The following is a 16,336-nucleotide window of genomic DNA, read 5'->3' on the forward strand; positions in this document are numbered from 1 at the left end:
GCGCACTCGCACACACACACACACACACACACACACACACACACACACACACACACACAGTTTACGCCAACATATGCTGTCAAAGCTGCTTCAGTGCACCTTGGAGTTCATTTTCCAAGGTTGAGATTTTATGGTAAGGATGAACACAATTCTTCCAGAATATTTTCCCTTCATTTGGTGTTTAAAAAAGGGAGGTGGAGAGCGATGTACAACAAACTGGTCGAAAATCAACTCAATTTAGATTTGAAGACTTTTAAAGCCATAGAATATCATCCACATCATTTTCATACTGGTCAAACCTGTCCCATCAGGACAGAAATGCTCCATCAAAGGATAAAGGTGATTATAACAGTTCTTATATTAATTTGCATAACAGAGCCAGTATATCCCCTGACTGCAAGGTCAAAGGTTCAGGCTTTTCCTTTAATATGTGTCCAGGATGTCTCGGATGCTTTGTGTGGACATGGACATGGATAATCACAGAGGATCTGGCATTGACAGAGTACCAGAATGATCTCATAAGAGCAGATGGCAAAATCAGAAAAGCTTTTCTGCTACGTCTCCTCCCCTATCTTCTCCATTTATACATTTTTAGTCCGTTTGTCTCTTTCTCTCTCTCTATTTGCCACGTTTTCTATTTTTGGCAAACCCTAAAGTTTTGCCACAGGGAGACACAATGTGAAGTAATCCCACCGCTGCCTTGCTCGCTCCCTAATTGTTAGCAGCTGGTCAAAGTAAATTAATATTGCTCTGCACTTAGACCAAGTCTTTTTCATATACATACCTCTAATCTTTAGTGTTAACATTTAAAACTCGATTCTCTTGTGGATACTAAAAAAAACCCTCCATCATGGATCAACGAAGCACAAATGTTTTGTAAGTAAAAGACTAGCATAGATATCTTTTTAAACTGTGTTTTATTTGTTATGTTTCACTGTTCTTACTTGCATGAGGCGCATAAATATTTATGTCTTGTAAAAGAAGTCCAGCCACAGCAACTATCAAAGCAGTAAAGGGAAAATTAGCATTTTTCTGAAAATACATTTGGAGTGAAATCAGCAGACATTTGCTTCATTTTATTCTTCATTTTATTCTCCTTGAAAAGTATGTCTAACCATCATCTGCTTATTTTTACATATACTAAACTGCTAAAACACAGAATTTGTTCAACATTATATTTCATCAAAAATTTTGTCATTGACCTTTATGGGCCTTAAATTTAGAAAAATTGCTGTTATTTTAAGATAATAGCTTTGTAGACTAATGCTTAGTTCATTACAGTAAATGTGGTTTTAATATTACTGTTTTAATAAACAACATGGTTACATTTGAACATTTTTATGTAGTGTGATATAACGTGGTGCTCTGTGTTGACTTTTAGTTCTAAACATTTTATTAAAATTATTAACCTGGCATAACATGAAAAATTTCAATTACAATTTCTGGCTTCAGTGGAACGTTTTAATAAAATCAAACCATATTAATTAAAAATACTGATGAATTTCAGGCTCTCATAGTACATAGCTCAATTAACGTCAGGGAGTCTGACAAAACACAGGGCTTAATAGTTCTTTGCTTCAGTGTAGAGATGAAGATGTGTGCAGCTTCTCTATGAGTACTAAGTGTACAGTAATGAGTTTAATTTACATAAACACATTCTGTTTATAGCTCCATGTTTGCTGATGTGTATCTGCCCCTCCTAGCAGATGGCCTCCCTGCAGCAGCAGCAGAACTCTCTGATGAGGAAAATAAAGAGGACTCTCCCCAGCCCCCCACCAGAGGAGACTCCACTTCCCATTGTTACTCCAGCACAAATGTACAGCTCTCCTGGCATGCACCAGAGGGTCCTTCCAAGACCCGCCCAGGGTGTCACCAAGGCTGGCCTTCTGAGCGAACTAAAAGCTGTGGAACAAGAGTCGTCGAAGCTTCGTAAGCAGCAGGCTGAACTGGAGGAAGAAGAAAAAGAGATTGATGCCAAGCTACGCTATTTGGAGCTAGGCATTACACAACGAAAGGAGACTATGGTGAAAGAGAGAGAGAGGAGAGAATTGGCCTACCTGCGATGTATGGGTGATGCCCGAGACTACATGTCAGACAGCGAGCTCAATAACCTTAGGATTGCAGCTGCAACTGGAACCTTTGACGCTAATGGTTTGCTGACAAGGCCCAGCACTGCCCCACTGAGTCAGTTTACGAATGATCTCACTGCAACTTCCCAGTATCCCTCAACTTCATCTTATATGTCTTATCCATACCCTCAAACATCTACACAGCAACCAGGCTCCACTTACCAACAGATAGGTTTCCAGCCTCCTCAGTACCCTTCATCCTCTGCACCCCAGCCTGGAACATTCCAGCCACATCCCCCACCAGGCCCTGGATATCAGAACCAGGGAACTTATTCCTCACGCATGTATGGCCAGTCCTCTTATCAGACAGACATTGGCATGCAACAGCATGGTCACCAGGGCTTCCATTCACCTGCTCAACCTATGCCAGGACAGAGCCTTCCTTATCCCACTCACAGTTCCTACCAGCCTGGCCTCTCCTATCAGCCCCAGGCTGAGATTCTCACAGTCCATCAAAGACCAAGGCAAACATCTTTGGCTGACCTTGAACAAAAGCTTCCCACCAATTATGAGGTCATCAGCAACCCTGCAGTATCTGTGGCTACATCAGCTCCAGATAGCAGCTATGGTTCAGCTTATGGCAATGCATATGGACAATACCGCCCACCTGAGCCAGGCCTGACTCATTCTGTGGAGAGCCCCACATCTGCTTATGCTACAGATGGTCTCTACACGTCTAACTTAGAGCAGAGTATTCCTAGGAACTATGTCATGATCGATGACATCAGCGAGCTGACAAAAGACAGTGGGCAACCCACAGATGCTCTAGGTCATCCAGTCGGAGGGCGGTATCGCAGTGAGAATGGCCCCGCTCGAGGAAGTGCATATGGCAGGCCAGATGATGAGCCCGTGGACGCTTATGGCAAACCTATAAGTTCCACAGGTTACCAGACCACAGTGGACAGTCGCACTGGCACCACAGTGAGTGGAGGCTCTTCCTATTACTATGATGATTATAAACACTCATCACGCAGCAGCTCTAGCAGCCACAAATTAACTTCCAAGAATCTTGCCCCTGCCGTAGTCTCCTCTAAACGTAGTAAACACAGGAAGCAGGGAATGGAGCAGAAAATTTCAAAATTCTCCCCTATTGAAGAAGCACGGGATGTGGAGTCTGACCTTGCCTCTTACACAATGACAACATCAACGGGGGGTTCCTGTACAGTGGTGTCCAGATCCAAGAAGCTTCAGGATGATGCCACCTACGGGATGAAGAAAAGTGCATACGACCAGCAGAAATATTATGGCACCAGTCGTGAAGGTCTTGAGGAAGAGGACCGCATGTATAGCTCTGGTAGGTCCAGGTCTACAGGATATGGTATGGACAAGATTTCTTCCAGAGATGCCACAGGGCACCGGAGTAAATCGTATGAAAGAGATGCTATGGAGCGATCTCAAAGAAGCAGCCGCAGTGGAAGGCCTCCTATGCGCCAGAATTCAGAAGAGGAGAGCCCGCTCAGTCCGGTTGGAAAGCCTGTCGGCATGGGAAGAAGCTCTGGCATATCAGAAGCCCATGACGTGCGAAACCAGTACGGCTCCAGCCATTCACTTCCAGATGTGCAGGACCATCATAAGAAGGACCTGCCCAGGAGTCATGTCTATAAACCAGATGACCCTTATCTTGTAGATGACATGCATTGTGCTGTTTCTGACAGTGAAGGTAACTGGTGCTGAATTATTTGTGCTGTAGTTTGTTCCTCTGTGCTGAAAAGACTGCATGCCAAGTTTGGAGAACATCACCATTTTTATTTTGATTTATTTTTTTTTTCCTTTGACAAACAATGCCAAAAATGTTTTATATTCATGTTTTGCATGCATAGTTTTTATGTATGAGGTGGGCCGTGAATGCTGCTTCTTTTTTTTCCTTTTGTTTTTTTTTAAACATCTGCATGGCTCTGGAATATGGAGCATGGCTTTACAGATATTTTGCATGTCATCAGTCTGCATGCTACTCCACCCACCAAAGCAATACCACTGACATTGACTGATCATGTCTGTATTGATTTTTGAAAAGCCTATCATTTGGGTCAAGAGGAGACTGACTGGTTTGAGAAACCACGGGAGGCTCGTTCTGATCGCTCAAGACATCATGGAGGCGGGAGTCACTCGTCCACAGGCAGACGTAGTAAACATACTTACCATGATTACGACGAGCCTCCAGAGGAATACGGTCCACAGGATGAGTACAACCAACGCCACTCATCCTCCACACCACGGGACCACCGTCACCACAGCAGCACCCCTGGCAGACACAGCTCTTCCCGCCACTCCACAGAAGACTCCAGGTCCTCTCGGTCTTCCAGGACACACCCCAAAGACCCATCTGGCCGTTCTGATGGCCGGAATTCCTCATCTTTACAAAGAAGGAGCGGTGCAGACTCACGTTCTGCCCAGGGAAGCCCTCGGAACTCAGGAGACTTCTCTCGTGACTCCGGTCATCACCATGGCACTGCAGGAAGGAGTCAGAGGGGACAAGGAGATCGCTCAACGTCCCGGAGACAGGATCCCACTGCAACAGGGCCTAAACCACAGCAACAGCAGACCTCTCAGGGCCATTCTGGACAGCAGCGGTCAGGTGGGCAGGACCAGTCGGGGAGGCATCCAGGCTCTGAGCCACTTGATGGTACCCAACATGCTCAGCAGCAGCACCATCAGCAGAATGCACAGCAGCAGCAGCAGCAACAACAGCAACAACAGCAGCAGCAGCAGCAGCAACCGCTGCAGCAAGGCCAGATACAAAGCAGTCAGCCTATACCAACAAGTGCAGGGGCTGGACCAGCACAGCAGCAGCCAAAAGCTGGCCAAGCTCCAGCACAGGGACGACAGCCTGGAGTAGGGTCGGCAGCAGGGCAACCACCTGCAGCGGTAAGTAGAGCTACATCTGGCCTTGCTTTCCCCATATACAACAACATACATGTTTTTATGGCGACATATTTTAAGTAGTTGTGTTTTCTAAATAATCCACAGAAGCCTTTTATGATGATATAATAATTATAAGCAGTGAATTGCACTGGTGTGTCCTATTCAGCTTTCAAAAACGGTTCCAAATGCCACTATGGATAAAGCTGTTGTTTGATGCTGTTGCTGAAATGCAAGTGTGAGAACAACGTGACTCACTCAGAAATCCACTCAGTAGTTTCAGTTTCCCCGTACTCAGTATTTGTCTTGATTTTTGTTCAGGCAAAAATGGATACCACGCCTGCAGCAGCTGCCACAGGAATGAAACCTACAGCAGGAATCCCAATAGCACCTCAGCCTACCAAAATAGCCACGCCACCTCTAACAGGCATTGGTACGTCATAGTATCACTGTCAAGATGCCATAACCACCACCACAGGCAAAAATATGGCACACAGTACATGATGATTTTGATTTTTTGTTGTTGTTGTTTGTAGGCTCCAAGGCTGCCCCCGTTGGGATCGGTAGCAAACCGGGAGGTATAGGCAGCGCTGCAGCAGGCCAGGCACCTGCTGAAGGGGAGAATGTTCTCACCAAAATACTGCAAGGAGGAGCTGCAGAGCAAGCAGGAAAACTGGGAGATGGTACTCTCATTAATACTTTGATTTACTGAAATAGAGTTTTCCTTTAGGTTTAGTTTTGCTATGATATGGTAAAACAGAGAAATTTATTACAGCTAAAACTAAGCTCTTGGATTTTCTTGTTTTTTCATATTTGCCTTCTTCTCTTTTGTCATTCTTGCAGCTTTGTCCGGCCTTGGGAAGAAGTTCACTTCATTCTGGTGAACTGTAGAGAGGAGGGTAATGAAACTGTAGTTCTTAATAAGAGACTTGTTGAAATTATAAAAATGTATACATTTTTGTTGTTTTTCAAGCTGTTATGTTAGAAGCACGGATTGCGTTAGAGAAATGATGACGGGCTGACATCTGTCAACAGAAATGATGGAACACTTCCAAATTTTGAATAGTTACTGCTCAGAAAATGGAAATATGTGTGGTTATTATTTAACATGTTCATTTTCTTTCTACTGTGCTGCTTTTTTCCAGGGTTTGCAGAGTGGAAATAAGTTGGATTGGTAGCTTTGTACTGGAAAAACCTATGAAACTGCTTTAATACATTTCACTTTTTAGAGGACAGGGAGGAATGCTGAATGCATCAGTGAGTATCTCTACTTTTAGGACAAGTTTGAAAGAGATTTAAAGGGTTTAACGCTCCAATGTATTTATTAATTCTCTGCTTGAAAAAAGGCTGAATAAGAAAATACTTACACATACACTGGCCTCATTGTCTGAATTTTGTTATGTTTAATGTGAGCGTCAACATTTTAACAGTGTACATTTGAAAGGGAATCGTAATAGGTCGACTTTGATTTTTATTTTTTTATTTTTTTGGGACAAAGCACCACTAAGCAGTCGAAAACCACGTCATAATAGTAACTTATTGAAAGATTTGATAATTTTGTATGTAGTAAATGCAGCAGATGTTATGCTATTGATCATTGGTGGTATTTTTTATGCATTTAGGTTTGTGTTTTGGTTTTCTTGGGGTACACCAACACTCCAAGCTGTGAAAACATAAAATGCTGTCTCACTTTGATTAATGGATTAAGTGTTCTATCAGGGTATATTTACATAGATTAGCATAGTCCATGTCTGCATAATGAGAAGACTCAAGTGAAGTGATGACTCATTAAATGTCTTGATTGTATATTTGAACTGATTCGCGGTACCTCTCCTTTACCCCGAATTGCTAAACAGAGGTGGAATCAAAGGATGCCTTGTCAGCACTCAATTCCCCAGACATGGGCGCATGACTGAAGTGGATTAAATAAGGGCGATCGCTTCGTCAGCACAGTGTTACAAGACCTGAGCAGAGGGCTGAAAGTAAGTGGAGGCTTATACAGAACTATGGTCCCAGAATGATGATTGCGAAGACATCTGAGGCCTCATTAGACCAACGGCAAGTCACTTTCACATGCTGCACATCTGTGTTCTTGTGTGTGAATGTATGCCTGTGTTGCTGGTTTAATTAACTTTTCTTTGCATGTGCATTTTTTTTTTACAGTTTTGTTACTGTCCACTTGAAGTTTGTGTAGCAGAGATGATAGGCAGAAACCAAGAGCAAGTGAGGTCTGCACTAGAATAGTTTACCTCCTAACTAAACACACCTCCGATAATCTGGGCCAAGCACACTGGGCTATAATTAGCCAGCGAAAGCTAACTGTGGCGTGGCTTTAGTTGCACACACGCAAAGACACACAGAGACAAGAGCACATGTAGGGACACAGATTCATGACTCATTGTAATTCATTACATGGTAGAATGAACAAATTCTGCTCAATGGAGCAGAATTGCAAAAGTGCAAATAAAGCAGATTTCAAAGCTCGCTTTTTTTTTCTCTTTTGCCTGTGTTAAAACTCACGCAGGGACAAAGTTGAAGTTTATTTGAGTGAAGATCTATCATTTAGCTTTGATTCTGTCTGCTGTCGAGTTTGGATTGATGTCAGCAACCGTGTTGGTCATCTCTGTTGGTTGCCACTCTGAGGAGTCAGAGGGGAAATGTAGAGATAAACCAGACCCAGTGGCTCAGTGAATTACTGCCAGGACCAGCAGGGCTGTGATAGGCTGGAGTGTCATGTGAAGGAGGATGTGGTGGGCAGGCTGCGTCGTGACATGAACAGAAGAAAGAAAGCTTTAATCTCTGTCACTATGTGATTGCTTTTTACAAAAATATGTTTTTTTTAACGTCATTTTTGGTATTTTTCTTTTAACTGTATCGTTTTAATTTAACTAGCATCTGTTGTGCATTAAGGTTTCATTTATTTCTGCCAACATTAACATTTCCATTGTCTCTATTTCAGGTGGATAATGGTCAATAATAATGAGGATGAGGCAAACTGGAAAGAGCAAGTCATGCCTCCCATCCTTTTTTAAAAAAAGAAAAAGTCCTCCTGGGATCTGTGTGACAGTAAAAGCCCCACTAACTGAGGCAGGTGGATATCATAGGGGAAAGTCGGCATGCTCATCCTTGCGTGTCCCTCCTTTGAAGCAGCTCAATGAAGAAAGCCTCACAGCGCCCTCTACAGGGGTTTTAATGTGACACCACTCATGTCTTTCAAGGATACTTGATTCTACTTTGATGCCTTCAGAGTATTTTCATGCAAAACATGGTGGAAAATCAAGAAAAAGAAGTCAGATTTCATAGGTTTTACCTTGTACCAAAGAGACCAATCTTAGCCCTAAAAGGCACCACATATCTGGAGCAGAACCTGCATATCACGACAATGACGACCAACCTGATGACGCCACTAAAACTCTTCAAGGCTTGGTTTCTCTGATCTCTACAGTACATTCCAGTATAGGGAAAATGACCCTGTCTTTGAATGTGTTTTTATTTGTCTTTTATTTTGTTGTTGTTTCAGTGTCTACAGAATGCATTGTGTAAACGTGGACATGAGAATGCACGCACAAATGAAAAACTGCAAAAAAGAAAAAAAAAAAAGCCCATATCAATACTTTTTCACCACCTCGAAGATGCCGCTAGTCATTAGCTGTAGGTTTTTAGGGAAGGGAAATTACTACCGGTGTGCCCACATGTGTGAGATTCACACGGATGAGAGGACCAAATGAAAGAATGGCCACGGCTCTTTATTAGCCATCACAAAGCCATCGTTGTAGTCAGCCCCAGAGCATTCTGGGACTTTATCCTTTTCATTGATTTGGCTCATCTTTTAGTTTCTTTTCACTTTTTTTTTGCCTGATATATTCACTGAATGGAAGAGCCTTATTCGGTACGTTTTTACTTGTATACCTCATATGTTTGAAAACGTTCATATTGTCACGCATTTGTTTTTACACTGTATACTACTGTATGTACATAAGACAAAACAAGAGATATAATTATGTAAATTTGTTGTTTTGTGTATTTAATGAATCACTTTTCTGTGACTTTTTTTGTTATGTGGTTTACTTTGGTAAAACTTTTTATTTATATTATCTATTTTTCACTTTGTATTTATTTGAATCTCTGTTTTCTCGCATCAAACTAATTTGCTTATTCATTTTTAAAAGCAATAGCATGCAGAAAATGCTATATAGCACATAAATGTAGTTTATAGTAGTGAAGGGTATTATCAGACACTTCTGTCAATAACTAGCCGTAATACAATTTGTCAGAGGGTTTACAATCACAGTACCGTGTACAAACATGCATGGTATATGCAGACGCATAAGAGCATGCAGACAGGTACGAACACACTCTCACTTTCTCTTTCTGTCTTTCTCTCACTTTCTCTTTCTCTCTCTACCAATTTCCTGCAAACACACGCACACACATACTGCACACGTTACACACTTTGCATCCCTGTTACACTTCAGAGCCAAGGCTAATTGAGTTCTCTCCAAATAGACCTGTTAACCTCCTGCTGATTGATGAGGTTACCAATAAACCAACAAGATGATCTCACTAACAAGCTGGGGCCACTGCCTCTATTTGTACAAAGACACACACGTACACACATGCGGACACACACACAAACACACACCTACACTCACAGACAGATACAGGAGAGGACGAAAGCAATTATCAATTCAAATGTTCTATGCAATGACTCATTTTGAACCTGGAAGTGATTCAGCCTAAAACAGTTTATTATCATCACTGTACTCACAAGAAAACAAGAGAATTATGAACTACAAAAGCAGAAAAAAAAAAGTACTGAAAACGTTTTTACTTAGCAACTTGTCTGTATGAATTTGAATATTGAACTAGAGTTCTTCTTCTTTGTTTTTTTGTTTTTGTTTTCTGTGGCATGTTTTGACCCCTCACTCCCCGCATGGGGGACTTGTTGCCAAAGGGTAAACTGTGTTAGACTGTCGGTTTTATGAATGTCCACCATCATGTTGCTTTGAAGCATGGGTTTGCTTGGCTTTGTCTGGCTGTTCGTAAGCCCTCATTCAGTTTTTGTGCGTTTTGGCTGACCTGGGCTCCTCAGTGTTTGGCTTGCAGTGACTGTCTGTGCTGCTATAAAACCTGTGATACAGATGGTCAGCACTCCTCATTAATATGTGTCAATGTACATATTGGGTGTCAGTATAACCTGTAAGGATGAATGGAATGCTTCTATCAGATATTTCATTGTTGATTAACCCACTCAGCAGCCAAGCCATTGGAAAGGTGCATGATTAGAAACTATATTCTTGAAAGTTGTACCTGAATTTAAAAAAGGAAAAAAGGAAAAAAAAGGTAAGGCATGATTTCACCGAGGTTTGCCTAACAAACCTTGACGTTCACAGGCCAACGTAGAGAATAACAATGAGTAAAATGTTCAGCCAGTCATTCACAAATCAGGGCATGTCATTTTGAAAGCACAAGCCTGACTGGCAGCACTCGATGCTTGATGAAACACAGGAATATCGAGGTTGCGTGACAGTGCCTCTCTCTGAACAACGTTAATACTTGCATAAAAACACGGTGAGGAGCGACGGCGAGGCGCATGATACTAAACAGAACATTATTAACAGAAGGGCAGACGGGCACGTTCTCACATTCTTACTGTAAATATAAAGTCATTCTTCTGTACAGCTTTTGAGTTTCGAGTACGGCTGTCATGTGCATCCCCATGCCGTATTTGCTGCCAACTTTTGTGTATAAAAAGAATATTTATTATCACAATAATGAGGATGATGACGATAAAACTAATGATGACGATGATCATTATTACTGCATAAGCATAGTGTATGTGGCTGACTTGTATTGACTGTTTACAACAGTGGAACAAACCTTGTATTCAGAAACATATCCAGTCTCTGTGGAGTTTCTATACATATTGTATTTGTTAAACGAGGAGAAAAAAAAACCTCCGTGGCAATTGCAGAGCAGAATGCCTTTGTCAGACTATCAGGAGGTCTTTAGTTTGGTGGGTGTGATCCATGAGGTGACGAAGGGAAGCAACGGGAAAAAAAGGAAACTAAAAATTTGGAAAAATGTCATTCACTGTTGTAAGTGCAATGGGCAAAATGTCAGTCGTGTATCCATTGTGAAACCTTGTGTTTTATTCAGTGTATTCCTGTAAGCAGAGTAAAAATTTTGGTGCATCATGTCAAGTAATGTGATTAATGAAAATATTGACCCTGCAATTTCCAAATGGAGAAAAGAATAAAAAGAAAAGGAGTATATTGTGATTTCTGTCTGGGGTCTCTGTGTGAGTATGTGCATGTGAGACACCGATATAGACTCATAGTTGTAGGCAAGTTGTGCGGTAGGTTTGCTGCCAGCCAGGAGAGGAAAAGATCAAGAATAAGACCCTCGAAGGCAATGATACTGTTCAGATGAGACTAGGCTTTACATGCTGAGGCAGGGATGACTTATCCCGGTGTGGGTGGTAGAGGGGAAGGATCAGCGTGAAGTGGAGCGTTTGCCAATGCATAGGGAGCGATGGAGGTGTGAGTGTGTGAGTATTCGTGACTGAGTCTGCACATGTGTGCATGTCAGAACAAACCGATTACAGTTCCTATCGTCGCTAACGTGTGCACTTGTCACGTGTCGTCTGCGTGGTTTGAAGGATGCAACATGATGAAGATCCTGATTTTTATTCATGATATTCTCATTGAGATTGAAGAATGTACCTTTTAATAACAAATATTCTTGGAGATACTGCTGGATTTAAAATTTGTTAAGAAAACTATGAAAAGGATGGTCTGTGTTTCATATGCACATTGTGCCAGATATTTACCTGAAACCTGAGAAACCAGGTTGATCTGTGTGTCCTGGCTTTTTGTCATCCATGTAATAATAATTCACTGTTTATTTCAATTCTGCTTACACGTATAATGTGTCCTCACCTGCAACACTGTTTGACTTACTGGTCCTCCAAATAGGTTTTGAAGTTGCAGTGCATTCAAGTTGCTGAATTGTGCTTGAATTGATGGCGGTGCAGTACAATAGTGTACTACTCTACAATGTGCTGAATTGCCCATCACCTTACTATAAAACACCACCCACTGAACAGCTCGCCATACAGTAAGAAATCAACACCCACATTTCCTAATCTTGACTGCCCTCAACTGGTGTGATAGAGAATTGGAGTCAATGTCATTTTATTTTTAATGTAAGATGCACACAGTAAAAATAAATAAAATGTGCACTTGTGGATAAGCTCTTTATGATGTTGTTAAAATATTCATTTTAAGTACAGGGCTGTAGAAGGAGCAAGGAGGAACAGGAGAATGAACTCCAATGGACTGTTCGTGTGTACGTTACTTACCAAACTGTAAGAAAGTTACAGCCTTGAGACGACTGCTGTAGTGATTTGGCGCTATATAAATAAAATTGAATTGAATTGAAAGTTCCACATAAGCACTGAAAAAAAATCGTGATACCCTTTAGTGAGACCTGTGCTCACAGCCCAGCATCACGCAGCTCGACTGGCATACGCCAGAGTACACCAGAACTGACAGGTCTGCCATTGGCGCCTTGTTCAGATGAGAGCAGGTTCACACTGAGCATGTGTGACAGGCGTTACAGAGTGTGGACATGACGTGGCAAATGTTATGCTGCCTGCAACATCATGTGTGAAGAGAACGGGACACCAGTGGTGCACCTGCCAGCTCTAATGCTCTTGGATGAATACCAATTAAGCTTTACCTTGCCTGGCTGTGAGCACAGGTCCCAGTAAAGGACAGCGAGCCCTCATGGCACCTTCTCTTTCTGACAGTTTGGCCAGAAGGAGAAAATTGATTCACATCAGCTTCTGCTGGCCGGCTGAACAGATTGATATCCCTGAAGTCTAACCGACTTTGTTGATAATCAAGTGTTAACTTTATTTTTTTGAGCAGTATACTTTATAACTTAGAGTTTGGAGAGGCAGATAGAAATAATGTATTCGTGCATTCGAAGTGTTTAATCATCACACTTCAGGGGTTATTTCTGAATAGAAAAGCAAGAGAATAGCTTAAAAATAATAATATAACCAACTGGAACCCTCTAAATGCAAAACAGGATGAAACCTTAAACTCATCCTTCAGTGCTATGCCCTTGATGCTAATCCTGACTCAGAGGTAGTCAATTATAACTGTGCTGGACTGCATAGTCAAAGACTACACTGGGATGTGAAAGGATTAAACTGAATTTGCACCCGACTTTACAGGCAAAAAGGTCAATGATTTGTTTAATGAGGTCAGTTTCTGTGCTGACCTGCAAATGCAACAATGAAAGATGTTTTGATTACAAAACACACACACCATCACATTTCCTCCAAAGTTTAAGATATGGGCAGCATGTTAAAGAAGAGACATGTTTTCTGGGATACAAAAGATATTCTTCTTTTATAAATGTGAAGTCCAGCTAGAAACAAAACAGAAGTCTCAGCAGTGAGGGATCTATTGGTCCTGTTAATCAGCGTTACCGAGGACCTTACCGAAGTCTTTGATACTTCGAAGGCAGCATAGAGTGGACTTCACAGAAGATATACTCTTTGATACAGATGATGGAGCCATAGGGCCACAAAGGTTAAAACGAGACTAAAAGAATCACTGTTAGCTGATATCACCCATCAGTGAGAGTGCCGCAAAGCTTTAACTCCTAAATCTTTTTCCTAACAAAGATTTATTGCCAAGTCCAGCAGCCAGCTCTACATCACGGGTGTCCAGCCTTTTTGTAACTTTAAGGAGTTCTAATGGGACACATTTAACATCATAACATCATAAATGACACTGCTGGGCTCTATAGTAACTTATGGACATATTTCTTCTCTCACAGAGGTGGTCTTTGAGGCTTTTTGAGCCAGCTCTATCCAGTCTCTCAGTGCAGAACAGATGAACGACTGTATACATCAGGCTGATTAATTGCCTGTTATTGCTGAACCCAGTTATACTGTAGGTCACTTAACCTGGATGTCCTCATATTAAGGGCATATGTGATAAATGATTAAACTATAATTGGTATGCTCACATTCATTCATTTCCTGAAAGCCATGACGACAGACTTTGGCTCCAAGGATTAAGCAGTTATTAACATCAGCCATGACCTGAGAGAAGCAGTTTATGAGTCATCCTCAAGTGATGGAGGTAGAAGCAGAGGGTGACCAGAAGTGAGGGCCACTCATTCTACAATTTAGTCACCGTTACGATCACTCAGTGGGCTCAAAGATTACAGGAATTGAGGCTTTAAATTTAAACTGATTCACCGTGCTACTCATTTCTGAGAAATCTCCTGCGAGTGCAGCACTCCCTGTTTCTAAATGTTTTAAACACATAACAAACCAGACGAGTGTACGATGAAAAGTGTACAGAAAAACTAAAAGCGACTTTTACAGTCTGAGGAGATGCTTAACAGGACTTTGATGTGTTTGAAACCATCAAAAAACAGATCCATAACCCTATCAGCCCTAAATATGGCAACATTAATCAGGCTATTGAAATTAAATAAACAGGGTTTCCTCCCTCACCTGTCACAGTCTCAACCTACCTGCTCGCAGTCCTTTAAATAATGAAACAACCCCTCTCTGTGCGCCTTTATGGACTGATGACTTTGTTTCGCCATTGATTGGCTAAGTTTTATTAATTTTAATTTAAGAACTGAAATTGATGACTTAAAAGTAAACTCAAATTATTATTGTCACGGTGCTGGATGCCTTGATGTAAGACAATATGACTGTATCAAGAAAAACTAAATATGAGAAAAACATATTGCTTGAATAGCATATGTCAAAAAAAAAGAATTCCAACGATTCGATTTTGACATTTTTTAAGAAATTGTTAAGTTTTATTATGGTGACATTTTGTACAATTATTTATATTCCTATCAGTGCAAATACTGATTTTAAAAACTTTACAAAAAGGACATTTCTGATATTTTTTTATGTCATAGTGCTACTCTGACTGACAGCCGTGTTTCACCGACCCATCAGCGTTCAGCGAAACTCCAAGCTTCTCCAGCAAAGTAAGGATAAAGAAGAGGGAACAAATTCCCACCAATATTCCCTGAAATCCATCATATTTGAATGCATTGTTTTGTCTGAGCATCAGCACAAAGTTTCATTAAAGGGTTGTTTTTAGTTTTCATTTAGGATTGTTTATTGTAAAAAAACGTAAGCAGTTAAGATAACTCACAATATCAACGGCAATGTTTTGAACAACTAATCAGTTGATTGTTCATTTCAGCTGAACACTGGCCCCTTTCTGGGTAATAATGAAACTGCTCACACAAACTTTATAATGTTCGTGAGCACTTGGCTCTCGGGGTCTGGGGTTTTTTTTTAGCGTGAGATAAACCAATTTTAATAAAACCAAGATTTAAGTTTTGATTCAGTTGTCACAAAGCTTACACATCAATATACCATATGCATTAATGAATGTTTTGTTTCCTCACATTTTTATTACTGCTTCCTATTTTATTTTTAGCTCTCTTTTCATTTAAGAAACTTCCCTTCTTGCCCATGAGGGTTTCCTGTCTGTGTGACTACCTACTCTTCCCTTATTTGTTTCACCTTCATTTCATTACCCTTGCAGCATGTGCGTTTCCTGTGTGTGTGTCTCATACAGGCGGTTTTCTTTTTCAGTGGTTCACTATTGGCATTTTGTTTTATTTTATTCCTTTCTCATGTTTTTAAAATAAGATTTCCTCTTTGTTACAGATTTACAATCCGTAACACATTTCAGAATAATTTTTAATACAGTTGTTGTTATTATTTGACAACTTAGTGGTTTCTTGTGAACTTTCCACATTGTGATGGAGCTTTTGGGGTTAGATTTGTGGCACTTGGCATTAGTGTTTGTGATGCAGTGCTGGTTATATTTTGGGTAGTGTGAGATACTTAAGATATGTAGGAGTGTGTACCAGTACCTGTGCATGCAAATTCTTTGGGATCGTGGCCTTAAACTCACCTAATTGAATTCAAAAGTTAAGAAGAGAGATTGCCTCTGATTGTCATGGGTCTGTGGATGTTACAAACTGCGTTCAGTGTTGTGAGGATGGCCTGAATGCAGGCAGAGGTGATGATAAAGCAAATGATTGAATAGAGTGTTAACAAGAAAAAATAAGGGAAACACTGGAAATGATGAGCTACAAGAAAAAACACACAGGGAATGGGAACTGCCAGGAGAGCAGACACTCTAACAAAGACTAATAGGACACATGGCACTGCATACACACAGACAGAGAGAAGGGCAATCAGCGAAGTGGAAACAGATGGAGAGAACGAGGCAACACCTGAACTAAATCACAGAAGATGGGAGAAGGGAAGAAAAACT

At 41.1% G+C, this 16,336-nt stretch overlaps 1 protein-coding gene across 1 annotated transcript in view; it reads left to right on the top strand.

The window, feature by feature from the left end:
- The window catches only part of bsnb (bassoon (presynaptic cytomatrix protein) b), a 75,070-nt gene extending 66,474 nt beyond the window's left edge, over positions 1-8,596 (top strand). The window contains exons 6-13 of the mRNA XM_005724723.1: positions 1,704-3,789; positions 4,144-4,994; positions 5,310-5,421; positions 5,525-5,671; positions 5,832-5,887; positions 6,134-6,245; positions 6,845-6,970; positions 7,948-8,596. Of these exons, the coding sequence (XP_005724780.1) occupies positions 1,704-3,789; positions 4,144-4,994; positions 5,310-5,421; positions 5,525-5,671; positions 5,832-5,872 (3,237 nt within the window). The 3' untranslated portion in view covers positions 5,873-5,887; positions 6,134-6,245; positions 6,845-6,970; positions 7,948-8,596. The remainder of the gene's footprint in view (positions 1-1,703; positions 3,790-4,143; positions 4,995-5,309; positions 5,422-5,524; positions 5,672-5,831; positions 5,888-6,133; positions 6,246-6,844; positions 6,971-7,947) is intronic.
- Positions 8,597-16,336: the final 7,740 nt, after the last annotated feature.

Source organism: Pundamilia nyererei, unplaced genomic scaffold (assembly GCF_000239375.1).
Source record: "Pundamilia nyererei isolate P.nyererei 1_Seehausen unplaced genomic scaffold, PunNye1.0 scaffold00012, whole genome shotgun sequence".
Taxonomy (NCBI): Eukaryota; Metazoa; Chordata; class Actinopteri; order Cichliformes; family Cichlidae; genus Pundamilia; species Pundamilia nyererei.